The sequence below is a fragment of the Xenopus laevis genome, chromosome 9_10S (genome assembly GCF_017654675.1).
Source record: "Xenopus laevis strain J_2021 chromosome 9_10S, Xenopus_laevis_v10.1, whole genome shotgun sequence".
NCBI lineage: Eukaryota > Metazoa > Chordata > Amphibia > Anura > Pipidae > Xenopus > Xenopus laevis.
This window is the reverse complement of record NC_054388.1, coordinates 13,330,299-13,350,698: the sequence shown is the minus strand read 5'-3', so window position 1 is coordinate 13,350,698 and position 20,400 is coordinate 13,330,299. Positions and strand designations below refer to the sequence as shown.

At 39.4% G+C, this 20,400-nt stretch overlaps 1 protein-coding gene and 1 long non-coding RNA gene across 5 annotated transcripts in view; one reads left to right on the top strand and one right to left on the bottom strand.

The window, feature by feature from the left end:
- rbbp8nl.S (RBBP8 N-terminal like S homeolog) overlaps positions 1-19,057 on the bottom strand; it is a 39,952-nt gene extending 20,895 nt beyond the window's left edge. For 3 of the 4 annotated variants that reach the window (XM_018238212.2, XM_018238213.2, XM_018238215.2), the window contains exons 1-2: positions 18,916-19,057; positions 2,898-3,020 (exon numbers count right to left, since the gene is read on the bottom strand). In XM_018238212.2, the coding sequence (XP_018093701.1) occupies positions 2,898-3,020; positions 18,916-18,928 (136 nt within the window). In that variant the 5' untranslated portion in view covers positions 18,929-19,057. Of the gene's footprint in view, positions 1-2,897; positions 3,021-10,864; positions 11,007-18,915 lie in introns of those variants that run through there. The other variant, XM_018238214.2, reaches the window with a different exon arrangement.
- LOC108702621 overlaps positions 1-20,400 on the top strand; it is a 65,235-nt gene that overhangs the window by 31,792 nt on the left and 13,043 nt on the right. The gene's annotated exons all lie outside the window — the stretch shown is intronic.

Here is a 20,400-nt window from a genome sequence, read left to right as displayed (position 1 = left end):
ATTCCCAATAGAGATTAAAAATTGTGGCCATCTTGCATTACTGTTTTAGCAAGTAATTTTTTACTCTTACCTACAATAACAGCTCTGCAAAGGGCAAAACGACACCATCAAAATCAGTTCTATACAGCGACATAACTCAGAATTTTCTTACAGCGCCAGGATAACTTTTATTAATTATCACAACAGTGATTTGCTGGAAAGCCAGGAGTTATTTTGGCAGGAAAATATATATATGCAGTGGCAGGTATTTTACACTGATCAAAGTAAAATACAAATAATTTCACTAATTATGAATACGCTTAATTCTGTTTGTGTGGGCGGTGCAAAGAAATACCTTTGCTCAGTAACAATAACTCAACACCTGCAGCAAGTCTTATTGCTGTTCCCACATGTCTGGGTGCTGCACTTCAACACTTGAAAAGCTTTTAATTTTCCTTACACAACAAAAATCTATTTGCACGTGGTATCGGATTTTGTTGCTAACCCCAACTAAAGGATCCTGATGTGACTGAGGAGTCAGACATGTCTATTCAAGAGAGGCTTGTCTATACAAAGTGCGGGGAGCAAAGCTATTCAGGAACTCACTGCCCTGATTTTCTTGTTCTACCAGCACATCTCTATTTGCTGCTTTTCTTTCCCAGTACATTTTTCTCATGGTTCTGAAACATGTCAAGTCTTGTCTTTTTACAGTGCAAGTGACAAATCATACTCCAGTTTATATTGTTGAGATTCTGAAAGAATTGAATTTTTCTTTAATGTTTTGTGATGTGCTGGTCAGGGGGTTAAATACATAAGAGACCTGCAAGGGTCTCATTCAGTTGACTTGTACTTGCTACCTTCTTAGGGCTCTTACACACGGGCGGTTTTATCTGCGCTCTTCTGCGTTTCGCTTTCTTCCGTTCAGCCACAGGGGAGCTCAGGAGTAAACACACTCAATTATTGTCAAGGGGGCTGTATTCACACAGACGCATGTATGCGCCGAATGCAGATGAAATACAACCCAACCTGCGTTTGATGCGTACAGCCCCCTTGACAGTAATTGAGTGCATCTACTCCTGCGCTCCCCTGCGGCTGAACGGAAGAAAGTGCAATGCAGAGGAGCGCAGGTAAAACCGCCCGTGTGTAAGAGCCCTTAAAGGGCACCTGTTGACTAAATATATTATCCCCAACCAAAGGTTTGGGTTTCTAGAGCCTGCACTCAGGTTGGGGCTAACAGTAGTTTTTTTTTCTTCAAAACCTGCCCCCCACCAGCGCTAGGCCACTCGCACTGGGAGCTCCCATGTTGGGGTACACGCATGTGCATAATGAGGAACTGCTGCAACATACTCATTATGCGTATGCGTTTGAAAAGCATTTAATTGACATGGCTAGTGTCATAGCGCTGGTGGGGGGCAATTTAAAATTAAAAAAAACTTTTACCCCCAACTGGAGTGAGGGCTCTATTAGCTGCACCTTTCGTTGGGTATAATATGTTTAGCCAACAGGTGCCCTTTAAATATAAGATTTTTATACTCATATTAACTGTTTTTTTTTAATATATTTATAAATATGATGTAGAGCAGAGGTCCCCTTCTTACCTGTGAGCCACATTCAAATATAAAAACCAAAAAAGTCCTTTGTGGTGCCAAATAAGGGCTGTGATTGGCCATTTGGTAGTCCCCTATGTGGATTGGCAGCTTACAGGAGACTCTACTACTTGGCAGTATACTTGGTCTTAAGCAACTAAAACTTTCTTCCAAGTCAGGAATTTAAAAATAAGCACCTGCCTGGGGGCCACTGGTAGCAACATCCAAGGGGTTGGAGAGCAACATGTTGCTCACGAACTACTGGTTGGAGACCACTGATGTAGAGATTGATTTACTGAGACAATTTGCAATTGATTCTATTTTTTTATTATTTGTGTTTTTTTTAGCGGACTTATTTTATTCAGCAGTTCAAATTACCCTAGCAATCATGCATTGATATGAAAAAAGAGAATAAAATATGAATATGAGAGGGATTGAGTAAGATGAGTAATACAGATTATTACAGAGCATTTGATTTTAGATGGGGTCAGTGACTCCCATTTGAAAGCTGGAAAGAGACAGAAGAAAAAGGCCAATAATTCAAAAACTATAAAAAAGAAAAATTGAAGACCAATTGAAAAGTTGCTTAGAATTCTATAACATACTAAGGGGCACATTTATTTAGTTCGAGTGAAGGAATAGAATAAAAAAAAACTTCGAATTTCAAATTATTTTTTTGGCTACTTCGACGATTGAATTGGCTACTTCGACTACAACTTCGACTTCAAATCGAACAGTTCAAACTAAAAATCGTTCGACTATTCGACCATTCGATAGCCGAAGTACTATCTCTTTAAAAAAAAAACTTCGACCCCCTACTTCGCCAAGTAAAACCTACTGAACCTCAATGTTAGCCTATGGGGAAGGTCCCCATAGGCTTTCTAACACATTTTTGATCGAAGGAAAATCGTTCGATCGATGGATTAAAATCCTTCGAATCGTTCGATTCTAAGGATTTAATCGCTCGATCAAACGATTTTTCCTTCGATCGTTTGATCGAACAAATTGTGGTAAATCCTTCGTCTTCGATATTCGAAGTCGAAGGATTTAACTTCAACAGTCGAATATCGAGGGTTAATTAACCCTCGTTATTCGACCCTAAGTAAATATGCCCCTTAAAGTTGACTTAAAAGTGAACCACCCTTTTAATGGTCAGTCCCGCTCTGCTAAACTTTTTCATAAAATAATGTTATGTCTATGACTACTACTTGTAGCACCATATTGTTCACGTTTTAGTAAAATGTATTTTACGTGTCCGACATGTATGCAAAGGAGTAGTTGTTACATACTTTTACATGCTCAGTGTATGTAGGAGTACTAATTTTAACTCACCCAGTAGCTCCTTGTCATGAATCTCTTTTAGTCTCTGCAATGCATCAGCAAAACTCTCATTTGCCATGTTGGTTTCAGATATGGCTTCCTCTTTATTTCTGCTACAGCAATGGAGTGTTTGACCTGTATAAGGAAATACAAGGATGAAAAAAATAGAAATCAGGATGTATTCACATGTACATTTAAACAGGAATGCCATTGACAAGGTCATTTTGAATAGAATTCAACCAGTGTACAGAACAATTGTTTTACTGCGTCTTAATTCCACAAGTCGACGTTTTGCTATACAATATACAGACAACCTGGCCCATTTAGGAAAATGTGAAACAAGCTCAGTGAATTTTTTAGGTTGTACGGTGTAGATGCCAGTATAGAAGGTATACTTATCAATATATATATATAAGTTAAAGATCTGCAAGAGTGAAATTCCGGCACTCTCCATTCATTTCTATGGGATTGTGAAAGACATATTTATCGAAGGAAGAACTTTGACTTTCACCCATTGATAAATACTCTTTTAAAAATCCCATAGAAATGAATGGAGAGTGGTAAAATTTCTAACTTCACTCTTTGATAAATATACTCCATTGGCTTTAGGAGTTAAAAAAAATAGGCCACAGTTAAAGGAAAACTATACCCCCCAAACAATGTAGGTCTCTATTAAAAGATACTATGTAAAACAGCTCATGTGTAAAACCCTGCTTCATGTAAATGAACCATTATCATAATAATATACTTTTTTAGTAGTATGTGCCATTGGGTAATCATAAATAGAAAATTGCCATTTTAAAAAATAAGGGCCGCCCCCTGAGATCTTACGATTCATTGTGCACACATACAAACCACATGTAAGGTCACATGAGCCAATTAACAGACAGAGTTCTGCCTTTTGATTCCTCACTTCTTCCTGTTACAGTTAGAGTTGTAGTATTTCTGGTCAGGTGATCTCTGAGGCAGCACAGATAGAGTCACGAAATGGTGGTTCAAGGCAAGAGATGTAAAAGGGCAATATTTATGTAAATATATATTCCAGTTTGGTAAGATTCTTTAATATGTCATTCAATTTGATATAAACTATCTGTTGCTTAAGTATTCATTTTGGGGGTAAAGTTTTCCTTTAAGAAGGCTAAATTTAATGTCAGATTAGAGAGATTATGTTAAATCTGTTTAGGAGACTCAGTGGATTTACTAGTTTGTAGGGCTGGACTGAGAATTAAAATGGGCCCTGGCATTTCAGGTACACAGAGGCCCACCGGCCCACACAGAGGCCCAAACAGTCCACACCAGCCCACTAAATACTGACTTTCTATGGCACCTTATAGCAGCCCCTCTGGCATTTGCCAGAACCCACAGATTGCCAGTTCAGGCTGCCAGTTTGGGTGCTAGATCCTAAACTCAAATACTATAGCAGCACAAAATATTCAGCCTTATTTCCCAGCAGCAGCAGCAGGTTCAGCTTGTTATGGATAATATAAGATAAAGGACAAGAAAAGTCCAATCCAGTGTTAGCCACCCAGCAGTAAAACCAAAACCCTCACTTTTACCAGTTTGGGTGCTAGATCCTAAGCTCAAATACTATAGCAGCACAAAATATTCAGTCTTATTTCCCAGCAGCGGCAGCAGCAGCAGGTTCATCTTGTTATGAATAATATAAGATAAAGGACAAGGAAAGTCCAATCCAGTGGGTGCAACATCTTAAGCTAAAATGCTATAGCAGCACAAAATATTCAGCCTATTTCCCAGCAGCAGGTTCAGCTTGTTGTGAATAATATAAGATAAAGGACAAGGAAAGTCCAATCCAGTGTTGGATGCTAGATCTTAAGCTTAAGTGCTATAGCAGCACAAAATATTCAGTCTATGAATTGCATTGTTGAATTGCACTGTTTTCTTTGGTTTCTTTAAATTTTAGGAAATATACTAGCATTTTGTTGGGTGCCAGCATATATTGTATAGGTACTGTATGTGCATATCATAATTTCATATCTGTAGAAATAACTCCAATCAACTAGAGTTACTGTGTTTTTCTTGAAGATGTTTTACCAGTCATCCAACTGGCTTTCGCAATTCAGAATAGCTTAAATTATTTCTACAGATATACCATGACCTGGATGAATGAGAATCTTCAAATTCATAATTTCATAATTAAATGAAGTTGTGTACTATGTATCACCAGTGGAACCGTATGCATGTGAGTTATTGAGTGCATTGGCTGCATTGTGAGATCTTGTGACCTCTTTCTTAGTTGTCAGTCTGGTTGGACTTGTAAGCCACCATGGTTCACACCTCCTCAGCTTTAAAGAGACAGCTATACAAGAAATAGGACCACTAAGGCATTTCAATTCAGCGGGTAACATTTAGAAACTGCTTGTTCAAAGTGCATTCTGCTTTGGAGTTTAGTGATGTACCCAAAATCTTGACATTCAAGAGTTTTCCTGTCTCTTATACAATTAAATGATTGCATTGTGTGATTTTCAAAATGTTCACGTGATTTCATGGATTTTGATACATTTTAACCCATTTAAATATTTATGTGGGCAGAGCGTATAGCATGGTTGCCTTGCAGGACTAGAGTCCTGAGTTTGATCGCAGTTGAAAATTTATCCCTGGAGTTGTGTCAGTTCTTTATAATACATTGTAGTAGGCTAAGGGGCTCCTGATAACGATTGACCTAGTGAGTGTATATGTGCAGGGAGGTTAGATTGTAAGCTTTTGTGGTTCAAGCAGTGATGTTGGCAAAAAATATGTCACGGTCGGCACCCTAAACCAGAACTAATGCCAAGCTCCCTGGTCTCGGCTTCACCAGTAGTGTGACCGCCTTTGGCTTCGGGAGGAGCCCTCAGCGTACTCAGATGCCACCTGGACTTTTCGAGAGGAGCAAGGCGAGGAGTTCTGGCAAGCAAAAGGCACGACAGTAGTTAAAGTCAGTTAGGCCGAAGATCACGGTACAACAGGATAAGGCAGAATCGTAGTCAGGCAGGCTGAGTCGAGGCAGGCAGATAACTAGGATCGTCAGGAAGGCAAAGAGTCAAAACTGGGTAGTCAATCAGAATAGGATCAGGCAGAAGGAGTAGTCAAGATACAGGCTGGGTCATAACAGGCAACAGGCGATCAATAACAAACAGGAACAGATGCACAAAAGGCTCAGAGGCACCAGGAAAACAAGTCCTATCACGGGCAATGATCAAAGTAAAACTGCCCCTTTAAATATATTTAAAATTCGCGCCATTGACCATTAGGTGTCTTCATTCATCCAACATACAGATTAGATACAATATGCTTATAATTAGGGATGGGCGAATTTGACCCGTTTAGTTTCAGCTAAAAATTCGCCGCCGGGTAAATGTCGCAAGCACCCATTAAAGTCTAAGGGCGTCAAAACAATTTTGTTGCGCGGCAAATTTTTTTTGTCGCATGACAGCATACAAGTCTATGGGCGTCAATTCTGCGGCGAAACAAGGTGAAAAAATCCCTACTTATAATCTAAAGGCATAATAAAGGCATAATAAAACAAGACAGTGGTAATGGACTGTAACTTTAGTATAGTAAATAAACACGGGGCCAGGCAAAGGGGCATAATCTCAGATATTGTGTAAAGCAGTTACACTTAAAGGACCAGTAACATCATTTTTGTTTTTAAAAAAATTCATTAGTGTAGAACGAAAAAAAAAACCATAAAGACATATTAAACTTTTAAATCGCTAAGTCTTTATTTAGAAAGAACTAACCGAAACTCTTCTTGCGCTCCTCTTCAGAAAAGGTGATCCATCGTGCGGCGTTCGATCTCTCCTCCCTGCCTTCCTTATAGGAGATAGCTAGGGAGGAGAAATCGAGCACTGCACGATGGATCATCGCCATTTCTAAAGAGGAGCGCAAGCAGAGTTTTGGTAAGTTATTTCTTAATAAAGACTTAGCGATTTAAAAGTTTAATATGTCTTTGTGGTTTTTTTTCCGTTCTACACTAAGGGGCACATTTACTAAGCTCGAGTAAAGGATTAGAATAAAAAATACGTCGAATTTCGAAGTATTTTTCTGGCTACTTCGACCATCGAATTGGCTACTTTGACCTTCGACTACGACTTTGAATCAAACGATTCGAACTAAAAATCGTTTGAATATTCGACCAATCGATAGTTGAAGTACTGTCTCTTTAAAAAAAAAAACTAGACCACCTACTTCGCCACCTAAAACCTACCGAGCACCAATGTTAGCCTATGGGGATGGTCCCCATAGACTTTCCTAGCAATTTGGGATCGAGGGAAAATCATTCGAGCGATGAATTAAAATCGCGGTAAATCCTTCGACTTCGATATTCGAAGTCGAAGGATTTAACTTCGATGGTCGAATATCGAGGGTTAATTAACTATCGATGTTCGACCCATAGTAAATGTGCCCCTTACACATTTAAAAAAACAAAAACCTAGGGCTTTGTGCTAAATGTCCATGCTATTTATAGTGGGTCCCCATGATCCCCTTTTGAATTTCTTACAGTAGAAACTTAAATAAAGGTGCATTATTTATTTTAAAGCAATAGTTGGGTCACAAAGCTGATGCCTGGACAGAACTGGGGTCTCTTCAGAAAAAGACATGGGCCTGCAACTGTTTTGATAGTGTGTATAGTAAGGCAAGATATCAGTTCTATCTAGCTAGTACTTCCAGTTATAACAGAAACCATCCACACCTGCAGTGATGAGCTTATGCCATGAAACCTCTCCATATATATTTTTAACTCCCATGCGACAGCATAGCATAACATGCATATTTTTATCAATTTGAGCCACTTTACTTGTTTGTGATGTTTTTTTTTAAACACAATCAATTTCACAAACTGACATAGCAACAGTCTCACCTGAACGGCTGGTTTTACTAAATGAAAGTTAACCGAGCTGTATACTGTTAGGCGTATAGCTGACTTGTTTCATATTCCATAACTGACTTATATAGCATTCTTATTGCTATGAGAAAATGACAAATCTTTTGGGAATAGCATTGCCCTGTTTTAAAATGGAGGGATATTTTAATTAACTGAGAAGTTCCATGACCTGTACTTAGGTGACTTCTAATATTCTCATATTTTAATATAGGGGGTCCATTATTTGTTATAATACTCAATTTTCTTTAAATTGTGTGTCACAAATTACATCACTGGGCGACAGATTATAATCAATGACATCACTAAGCAGTGTTTATAAGGATATTATTTTACAGGATAATTATTGCTTTGTGTATTATATGCATATATAGTATACGTATATGTAGCGGCATACCTCCCCACTGTCCCGTTTTCCGCGGGACAGTACCGATTTTGACAGCTCAACCCGCAATCCTGAATTGTTACAGAAGTGTCTCGACTTTCTCTTTGATCTCCTGCACTGAACAGCCAGATAAAGATACAAAGTTTCTAAAACATAATTGGCTTTTAATTGGCCCAGAATAAGTGGCAGGCGCACTTACTTTTGTAACAATTTAAGGTAAGCAAAGAAACCATTGTAGCAATATAAGATAAGCAGATCTTTTGGGGAAACTGAGACTTGCAGCTTGAAGGGCAATTCACCATCATTAGCAGAACTGTAATAACACATAAAAACCACAGAAATGTGTTCAAACTTTTTATAACCTGGCAAATTTTGTCAAATGAACGTGGTAATTAGGGGGTGTGGCCACAAAATGGGTGTGGTTCTGCACAGTAAATATTTTTGTCCCTCTTTCTATTCGCAAAATGTTGGGAGGAAGGTTTTACTACCCATTAAGCTTTCCTACATGATGTGCCTAGTTGGCATTTCTAATCTTTGTGCATTGGCTCTACTGAAATAGTTTTTTTTTTGTTTTTTGGTGGTGTACAGTGCTCTGTCCTCAAAGTCATTAAACGTATTAAAGCAGTGTCACAGGCTGTACAATGTTTTGGTGGGGGATCAGCCCCTTTCCTCGCATACACATCATATGAAATGAAACCCCAACTGTGAGCCAGGCCTGATCCCCGACATCACTGCCCAACCTCACTAATGCTCTTGTGGCTGAATGGAACTCCCAGCAACAATGTTTTAAGATCTAATGGGAAACTTCCCAGAAGAGTAGGGGCTGTTATAGCAGCTAAAGTAGCGTCAACTCCATATTAATCACCTTTGCTTGGGAATGAGATATTGGGGGAGTTGCTGAAGCCTAAATGTCTCAAATGGAAGTGATTCCATATTCTGTGTACACACACGTGTGCTTGTCTTTGTTAAGTTTAAAGGGATACTGTCATGGGGAAAAAAAATTTGAATCAGTTAATAGTGCTGCTCCAGCAGAATTCTGCACTGAAATCCATTTCTCAAAAGAACAAAAAGATTTTTTTTATATTCAATTTTGAAATCTACTTGATAAACTTCAATCACTCTTTACTGCTGTACTCCTCCCTTTCCCCCCCAGCAGCCAAACAAAAGAACAATGGGAAGGTAACCAGATAACAGCTCTCTAACACAAGATAACAGCTCCCTGGTAGATCTAAGAACAACACTCAATAGTAAAAACCCATGTCTCACTGAGACACATTCAGTTACATTGAGAAGGAAAAACAGCAGCCTGCCAGAAAGCATTTCTCTCCTAAAGTGCAGACACAAGTCACATGACCAGGGGCAGCTGGGAAATTGACAATATGTCTAGCCTCATGTCAGATTTCAAAATTGAATATAAAAAAAATGGTTTGCTCTTTTGAGAAATGGATTTCAGTGCAGAATTCTGCTGGAATAGCACTATTAACTGATGCGCTTTGAAAAAAACATGTTTTCCAATGACAGGATCCCTTTAAGCTGTATTATTTGACATTTATTATGAAGAAGCTGTTTCTTTAAATCACTAGTGTGCCGTTCCTTCCCAGAGTACCCCCAGCGCTGATTTCCTCCATTCATCCTCCTCAAACACAAACTGGTTTTCCAGTATACAAAATAGTGTTGCATCAGTGCTGTTGTATATACAAGCAGTTCAAGTTTAATTAAAAGAATGCTTGCTCTTCCAGTACCGGGGTGTGACCTGACCACAACAATGCACACAGAATTCAAGTGGCTTTTAAAGACATTTGATACAGGGACTGCGCATTGTTAAAAACCAACCATTTTTTTTTTTTTAAACTCCATCATAACTGTGGGACATTATCTACAGAGCTTGTTGGTTTTGCAGAAGCTTTGTGTTTTGTTGATCAAATCAACGCTGTCCCCAAATAAGCCTGTGTACCAGCAATTTACAGTTCAGAACTTAATTTGTAGGTACACAGTCCCATTAACAATTGAGACCGTAGATCCTAATCCTGCCCCAAGGCTCTTGCATCCATACAACTTTATAGGATATCCTGACCGGAGGATACATACATGTGTCAGTTTGAATCACTACTCACTGCGTCTCCTGCACTGCTCCATTCAGTGGTTACAAGTAGGTGTGACAATATCAACACCTAAATGGGTTAGTCCAGTTCTATTTGGGGCCCTGCACCCTGGAAATTAGAGATTTTTAATTTTAATGGTGGTGGCACACATAGCGTTCAGGGAGATTAGTCACCCAGCGACAAATCTCCTCTTCTTCGGGCGATTAATCTCCCCGAAATGCCTTCCCGCACGGTTTTCCGAAGCTGCCCGAAGTTTCCGCGTGAGGCAACTTTTAGGCAACTTCGGAAAACAAATCGATCCGAGTTCCATCCCGCTGATGATTCACATTCTAGCTGGCGGGAAGGCATTTCAGGGAGATTAATTGCCCGAAGAAGGGGAGATTTGTCGCTGTGCAACTAATCTTCCCCGAACGCTACATTTGCCAACGCCCTGAAGATGTCCATAAATGTTAAGGTTTTTAAAAGATCATTTCGTTTTTCGTATATTATAAGACCAAGCTTATCTTGAAACGATCCTTTAACGGAGGAGGGAAGGTTATAAGTAAGCTTTATCAGAGAGGTTGATATGAAAGCACTAATAAAACCTGAAAGTAATGCTGCTTGGAGTCCTCACCACATTTCTTTCCTTCTGTTTTGTACACTTGGGCTTCTGATTCAGTCTTCTTGTTTTCAGGTTAAACCTCTAGGGCTTGGGCTTGCGCATGCTCAGTTTGCTCTTCTCCCTTCCCTCCGCCCCTTCCTGCTGTAATCTGAGTTCAGAGCTATGAGCAAGCAGGGAAAGACTCAGGCAGGAAGTGATGTCAAAGCAAGTGAATATGGCTGCTGCTATCCTGAACAAACAGAGAGAGCTTCTAGAGCTGTTTACACAGGTATGGAAAAGCATTCTGAAGAATAAAAATGGTGTTATAGCTTGCACTATTGTGGCTAATCTATTGGCAATAAACTGCCTTGGTAGCTTTCCTTCTCCTTTAAATGTACTTTTGCCCATAAACTAAAAAACACAGTTTCCAGCGATAGTCTGGTTGAAGCTAGGAAAACTGTGAGTAGCTGCCTGCTTGGCCCTGCAAACAATTGGACAATGGATACATTTCCCTGTGACCAATGAAAATGTTTTGGCCGATGTCGGATGAAAAATCGTTAGATGCACAATCATTCGGTGCCCACTAACCTCACGATAATTTGGTGGATTTGACGGATCGCACTAAAATTGGTCATTAAGGACAGAAAAATCTTAACGTTTATTGTGAGCTTCAGGCTGATAGCACCCAGGGCATTTTCTCCACCTGTATGTCCAGGAGCCTAAAGCTGCCTCTGTGAGAGGCACCAGTACTTGAGCTGTCATGGGGTTCCAATTCAAGAGAACAGGAGGCAGCAGGGGTGAATTTAATAATTCTTAGTTTTTTTTTTTAATGGCTTAATTTTTCTGTATTGCAACTAAGTTATAGTGGCACCCTAGCAACCAGCAGTGATGTGAATAGCAGAGTGGAGTGGCTGGAAGTTCTAATTGTGTCAGAATGTCAGCGTCTACATCACAGTAAGGGGCAGATTTATCAAGGGTCGATCTTTGCCGTCAGTGTGTACGCTTGGCAAAACCACAGAACGTTATTAGGGGGACATTAAGGGGCAGATTTATCAAGGGGCACATTTACTAAGCTCTAGTGAAGGATTAGAATGAAAAATACTTTGAATTTCGAAGTATTTTTTTTGGCTACTTCGACCATCGAATTGGCTACTTTGACCTTCGGCTACAACTTCGAATCGAACGATTCGAAGTAAAAATTGTTCGACTATTCGACCATTCGATAGTCGAAGTACTGTCTCTTTAAAAAAAACATTGACTACCTACTTCGCCATCTAAAACCTACCGAGCACCAATGTTAGCCTATGGGGACCTTCCCCATAGGCTTTCTAAACAATTTCTAATCGAAGGAAAATCGATCGAATCTAACAAATCGAACGAAATGCGGTAAATCCTTCGACTTCGAAGTCAAGGGATTTTACTTTGATGGTAGAATATCGAGGGTTAATTAACCCTCAATATTCGACCAATAGTAAATGTGCCCCCAAGAGTCTAATTGAAAATTCGAATTTGACTAGGAATTTATTCAAATTCGATTCGAGTTTTCAAAAAAATTTGAATCCAATTTTTGAGATTTATCATACTCTGACCCTTTAAGAACTCAAATTCAACTATTTGCCACCTAAAACCTGCCGAATCGCTTTTTAAGTCAATGGGAGAGGTCCAGGGATCAATTTGGAGTTGTTTGCAGCCTTCCAGACATTGACATTTCTGAATTGAGTTTTTTTAAAAATTTGAATTGAATTTGATTCGAGTTTTCGGGTCGATTCATTTCATCCGAGTTTTAAAAATTCGATTTTATCAATACATTTCGATTGGTCGAATTTCGGGAGTTTTGGGGAGTTTTTGAAAACTCACATGAATTCGAAATTTGACCTTTGATAAATGTGCCTCTAAAAGTTAATAATGAGCTTAGCCTTTAAATACCAAATCAGATGTTCCGACTAAAGTCCACTCTCTGCTCTTCCTCTTTTGTAACCCAGAGACTTTAATAAGGGACATTGCACCTGCTCAGCACAAAGGCTTCTCTTATGAACAAGACGAGTCCTGCATTCCTGAGTAGAAACAGTGGAGCTGGTTATGCAGTGCTGAGTGGCTACACAACTTTACAGCACTTGCCAGTTCAGTCATACTGGTTCATTAACCCTTGCTGCTTTCCTTCTGGATAAACCGTATCCACCTACAGAATACAGAATAAATCCACCAAGATTTGTGGGCTCATTTGATCAGTTCATGCCTCTTAACCTTTTGCCCAAGGGTTTTTGGATTTAACTGCTGTGGGTAGCTAATTTCATGGCCACATCCCGGGTCAGAATGGTCATAGTCCTCCATTATGAATTACAGCTTCCAGAATTTTTGTGTTTGGTTACACAATTTGACACATACAAACAAAATGAAGAGTAAGTGAGTAACTTGTATTTGATACAAAGTGTTTCTCATATCATCACCATGGAAGTCCCTGAAGACCATCTACCGAAAACTAGTTTTAATAAAAAATGAAACACTTTTGTTTTTTTTTTTACTAAAATCAGAAAACCCACAACCAAACTCCCCTACCCGATTTTACCTTATATATCATTAAACAAAACTTAATAAAATCATTTTGAAAAAAAAACCTGAATTTTTCAGGTTTTATGTCTGAAACGCTCACATTTTTCATGATATCGCTCAAAACCCCCGAATTTTTGAATAAAACTTAGCGCAGACCATGATATCTTCAAATTTTTTTATTTAAGCATTCATAGCTGTTCCAAGCTCATTTAAAAATCTCAGCTGTCAATCAAATATTGTCTGCCCCTCATCTATGCCTAGGCCAATTGCTTTCACTTTCCATTCAGCACTTCCTAGATGTCACTGCTCTCCCCACATTCCCCCGGTCTCTTCATTGTTTAATTGTGTAGCCAGGACATGGGGATGGACATCAGGTCCCCCATTCTGGTGCACAAACAAGATTCTGAGATGATACAAGGCTTTCCTTAAAGGACCAGTAACACCAAAAAATGTAAGTGTTTAAAAGTAATGAAAATATCATGTACTGTTGCCCTGCACTAGTAAAACTGATCTGTTTGCATCAGAAACACTACAATAGTTCATATGAATAAGCTGCTGTGGAGCAATGGCGAAAATTGAAAAATGGCTATATGGCACAGGTTAACTAATGGATAACAGATAACACCATTAGACAGACAGAGCTTATTTGCTATCTGCTGTGTAACCTGAGCCTTTTCTCCTTTGAATGGCTGCCCCCATTGCTACACAGCAGTAAACAATAGTAGTGTTTCTGAAGCAAACACATCAGTTTTACCAGTGCAGGGCAACACTACATTATATTTTCATTACTTTAAAACACTTTTATTTTTTGACGTTACTGTTCCTTTATTAATAACAGTGTCCACAAAATGGCTCCTGCCTGCTTGCTATAATTATGAATTCCCAGACTGAAGGAAACAAGATTCAAATAATTTATATAGTGTAATTAAAGTTCATTTTGCTTGACTAATGTGAAAAATAGGATTTTGAATAATTTTTTTGGGTGATGGGTCCCCTTTAATACCCCCATACACGGCCCGATAAAAGCTGCCAACAGACCGAGTCGGCAGCTTGTTGGCCTGTGTGTTGGGTCCTCCGACGGGCTTCCCCAATCAATATCTGGTCAAAAGTTGGCTAGATGTTGATCAGGGTTAATAATCCCATCGGATTGCGGTCGCATCAATTCATTGATGTGGTCCCACAATCCGACCGCCAGTATTGCCTCCATTCTGATCCGATCATTGGACCCTAGGGCCCACGATCGGATCAGCCCGATATCGCCCACCTCAATGAGAGAGATCCGCTGTTTGGCGACATCGGATCTCTCTGTGTATGGCCACCAGTAGAAGGGCTCTGGAAACTGATATCTGTTGTGTATGAGACATGATTTATGTGCGTTACATTATCCTGCATATTATGCAAGTATTGGAGTGGAAAATATACAAAGCAAATCGTTAGCAAATTTTGACTCTGGTCCAAGCCAATCTGTCATGGGACTGCAATGATGAGACTAGAATATTATACCTTTGTAAGTGTTTTTATAATATTTGATTCTGTATTTAAACTCATTTTTAGGAATAATGTGCTGTTATTGCTGTGTAAAGGGAAAGCTCACCTAGAAATACATTCACTCTGATGTTGACAGTTACAATTTTCCATTACCAGAGTTTATGTGTGTGTGTTTTTTTTTTTAAATCCTTGTTACAGGTATGTATTTTGTTTGTCACACTGCTATCTGCCAATTCTGGGAACCCCAACTGGGCTGCCCGTTCCATAACTGTCATACTGATAACTCTCCATCTTTTTTATAATTATTGTTATCACTCATATATAAATGATTCATACTGATTATGTTGGGTTTGTCTCTTACACATTTATAACATGGAAAGTCAGATTATTTCCCTCTGAGTTTCATATTTAATTTAGTTCAATGTGTCTACCTTCCCCTCCATTTAAATGGTATAATTCCTGAATTTGTCAGTTCATGGCCTTCACTTCTTTTTAGATATAAGTTGGGATAGTTGAAATATGCTTCGACATGATCATTCACTAAACCTACCTCAGTTTATATTAGATGATATAGTGATTTAACAAGACAGTACAGTACAAGAGTATAGCTTATTGTGTGCCCAGAACATTCCTTCTCTGTATATTTGTATTTAGAAGAAGGTGCCATATTGTTTCCCTTAGACAGTACAGTATGAGGGTATAGCTTATTGTGTGCCCAGAACATTCCTTCTCTGTATATTTGTATTTAGAAGAAGGTGCCATATTGTTTCCCTTAGACAGTACAGTATGAGGGTATAGCTTATTGTGTGCCCAGAACATTCCTTCTCTGTATATTTGTATTTATACATATGGGAAGGAGGTGTCATATTGTTTCCCTTAGATAGTACAGTATGAGGGTATAGCTTATTGTGTGCCCAGAACATTCCTTCTCTGTATATTTGTATTTATACATATGGGAAGGAGGTGCCATATTGTTTCCCTTAGACAGTACAGTATGAGGGTTGAGCTTATTGTGTGCCCAGAACATTCCTTCTCTGTATATTTGTATTTATACATATAGGAAGGAGGTGCCATATTGTTTCCCTTAGACAGTACAGTATGAGGGTTGAGCTTATTGTGTGCCCAGAACATTCCTTCTCTGTATATTTGTATTTATACATATGGGAAGGAGGTGCCATATTGTTTCCCTTAGACAGTACAGTATGAGGGTATAGCTTATTGTGTGCCCAGAACATTCCTTCTCTGTATATTTGTATTTATACATATGAGTGGGAGCTGCCCACTAAAATGTCATTTACACAGTACCGTGTGATGGTGTATTCCTGGTTCCAAGTGCTTAATGCTATCTAGAAGCATACTCGCTGGAAGCCAGTTTGGTGTTGGTTTCAAGTACAAATTCTCCTGGACAGCAATAAGTTAGAGAGAGCCAGGCAGTAGAAGTGGCTGAACATGCCGTGGCATGGGCACGGATGTTCGCAGGAGTTTGCTTTTAGTTGTTGGGAAAGGTACCTGTTCAGTGACAAAGTGGTCTGTAATTAGGCTTACTTCTACTTTCATTAATTTTTACTTTGATTGTAAGCTCTTCAGGGTAGCATTTTTCCTCTTTGTATTGCTGGTAATTGAGGGGTGGCATACCATAAATTTGCAGTGTCAGACCTGACCCTTAAACTAAAAATGGGTGTTCAACTGTATTTTAAAAGCGCCACCATATTCTGCAGTGTTAGAGATTTCAGGTGTTTGCTAACTGGGTAGCCCTGCAACTATAGCAGAGTAATTTTTACTCCAATGTATATATATGTAAACTTGTTATGAGCTAATGTGGCCCAGTTAAGAGTGAGTGCTTATTTGTGCCCTGGGTACCCCTGGAACTATAGCAGGGTGACTGTTACCCCAATGTTTCTATATATCTGTAACCTTGTTATGAGCTAAGGGGGTCGAGCCTGAAGGCCAGTTAGGGGGAGATTTGGGGTGAGTATTATTTGTGCCCTGGGTACCCCTGGAACTATAGCAGGGTGACTGTTACCCCAATGTTTCTCTATATCTGAACCTTGTTATGAGCTGAAGGGGCCCCACCCTTAAAGTGGACCCGTCACCCAAACAAAATTATTCCAAATCCTATTTTATCATGTTAGTCAAGCAAAATGAACTTTAATTACACTGTATAAATTATTTGAATATTGTTTCCATCAGTCTGGGAATTCAAAATTATAGCAACCAGGAAGGAGCCATTTTGTGGACACTGTTATTAAGACAAGCCTTGTATGATCTCAGATTCTTGTTTGTGCACCAGGGGACAGGGACCCAATCTCCATCCCCATGCACTGGTTACACAATTAAATCATTAAGAGAGCGGGGGAAATGTGGGGAGAGCGGTGACATCTAGGAAGTGCTGAATGGAAAGTGAAAGTAATTGCTTGCCCCGCCTCTATGCCTAGGCATAGAGGCGGGGTAGGCAATATTTGATTGACAGCTGATATTTTTAAATGAGTTTACAACAGCTATGAATGCTTTAATAAAAAAAAAAAATTGGATTTCATGTTTAATTTAAAAAGGACTTTTATTATACAGATTTTCATGTCTGGGTGACAGGTCCACTTTAAGGTCAGTTAGGGGGAGATTTGGGGTGAGTGCTTCTTTGTGCCCTGGGTACCCCTGGAACTATAGCAGGGTGACTATTACCCCAATGTTTCTATATATCTGTAACCTTGTTATGAGCTAAGGGGGCCCAGCCTGAACGCCAGTTAGGGGGAGATTTGGGGTGAGTGCTTATTTATGACCTGGGTACCCCTGGAACTATAGCAGGGTGACTGTTACCCCAATGTTTCTATATATATATGTAACCTTGTTATGAGCTAAGGGGGCCCAGCCTGAAGGCCAGTTAGGGGGAGATTTGGGGTGAGTGCTTATTTATGCCCTGGGTACCCCTGGAACTATAGCAGGGTGACTGTTACCCCAATGTTTCTATATATCTGTAACCTTGTTATGAGCTAAGGGGGCTCAGCCTTAAGGCCAGTTAGGGGGAGATTTGGGGTGAGTGCTTATTTGTACCCTGGGTACCCCTGGAACTATAGCAGGGTGACTGTTACCCCAATGTTTCTATATATATATGTAACCTTGTTATGAGCTAAGGGGGCCCAGCCTGAACGCCAGTTAGGGGGAGATTTGGGGTGAGTGCTTATTTATGACCTGGGTACCCCAGGAACTATAGCAGGGTGACTGTTACCCCAATGTTTCTATATATATATATATATATATATACAGCTCGAAACACACAGCAAAAGAACAGGGCTATCTGGCACTCAACGGAATCCACGAGGCCAATAGTTAAAAAGATAAGTCAACCATAATTAAAAATATAAATACATCTCCATAGGCCCTACGCGTTTTGTACCTGCAAGTTTTTTAATCGTGGGCCCTGTTCTTTGTGTTTCGATTCGTCGCTCCCTGAAGCTGGGGGTCTGGGGCTGGTACACCTGGACCACATTTGCTGAGCTATCTATACTGTTATTCTGGAGCACCTTTTATATTCTTTTCATTGTAATATGAGCTATGGTGGTCCAGCCTGAAGGTGAGTTAGGGGGAGATTTTGCCGAGTGCTTATTTGTTTTCTGTGTACTCCAATATGGGATTAGTGTTTATTTGTGCCCTGGTGACATTTGGCATGAGGGATTATTTATAACCTGGGTACCCCTGGAATTATAGTAACAGGACTATTTTCTATATTCATTCTCTTAAAAGCTAGTTTATCATAACAGCCATAAACACAAAAAACATCACATACAAATCCAGTTTCCATGCCATATGGAATAACCAAAGCAATAATAATATAAATATATAAGATATATAATATGGTGTTTGTCTGGGGGAACAGAATACTTTAAGTGCTACTAAAGAAATATAACATAGATATTGATACGTCGTAACCGCCCTGCATGTAAATCAGATAAGTGTGACTCTAATGACTGGGAGTAGAATCTCCTCATGTTCTCTGCACGTTTCACTACAGGTCAGTTCTTTCCCCAATAGCTAAACCCAGTGCTACTTACATTTCCCTTGCATTCAGCTTCTCTGTATCCAGCCTGAAAATTCAAAATCCTGCTTCGAAATGGAGATAACTGCCAACAATCCCAACTGCACAGACAGCAATGAGTAAATATAAAATTGCCTTCTTTCCCCTTTCTTTTCTTTTTTTTTTTCTTCTTTCTTTTCCGCCGAACCTGTTGCGCGGGTTTTAGTTCCTTCATCTCTGCAGCAGAAATGAGGCAAACCATATTCAGAGTGGTCAAACGGGTTCTGCTGTTTCTCAACAAAGTGGCAGAACGAGTATAGTGCCGGATGACATAGAGATACGATTGTATAAAGGGATTTGGGCCGCCAGGTAGAGTCGTATAAGAGGGAAACTTACAGATCCACCTTTGCTGGGGTCTTTCCTATGATTTAGAGGATTATTTACTAATCTCCGAATGCCTAAACCCGAAAAAAACTTTTTTTTTTTACTATAAAATCGGAATTTTTACTGGGAACATTTTTTCCCCCAGGATTTATTATACCACGAGGATAGAAAAAGTCCGAATTCAAAAATCCGGCATCTCAGACCTGCCGAGGTTGCATATAAGTCAATGGAAGTCCCAAAGATATCTTGATCGGGTGGAAAATCCGAAAAAATTTGCACGATTAGTTTTTTCACGATTTTTTCCCGCAAACACCATTTTCGGGAAACTGTATTAATAAATAAGGAGAAAAAAAAACAGTGCAGTGTTCTTTTCAGAAAATATTGAGATAAATTCGGACTTTGATAAATGAGCCTCTTAATGTATACTGGCTTAATTTGACTTTTGGGGAAGTTTTGGAATCTTATATATATTTTTTTAAACTAGTTATTGCCACAGTAAGGGTCTGCAACATCTACTCTTTTTCAGTAGTTTCTATGTTCTATAAAAATATAGCTAATCGTGTGCCCCCAAGAGATTTAATTTCTGTATTTTATTATGTATGGTTGAGAGATGCCATACTATTTCCCTTCACAGCATCTTGTGTACGCCTAAATTATTTTGTGGATACAAGGGTTCTGTTCCCACAATTAGCAACCTTCTTATATTCTACTAAGTAATAGTAGTAATGGAAAAGGAATTCTCTGTTCTTAAAAGACACTGGGGGTCATTTATCAAAACTGGGCAAATTTGCCCATGGGCAATAATATACCTGCATACATATTCTTCGGCACACCACTTACTTTTCCTTTTTTCTTTAGGGTGCATTCAACTCCTCCAGCTACTTCCAAGCCCGGTTTTCATACAACAATTCCCATAGGGAGGAAGCACACCAAACATATGATTTTGCCTTTTAGGACATTTATTCAGCAGTGTTGGCACAAGCTTTCGGGGTCAACCCCTTTGCACCTGAGGAAGGGGTTGACCCCGAAAGCTTGTGCCAACACTGCTGAATAAATGTCCTAAAAGGCAAAATCATATGTTTGGTGTGCTTCCTCCCTATGGGAATTGTCCCATGGGCAATAACCCATGGCAACCAAT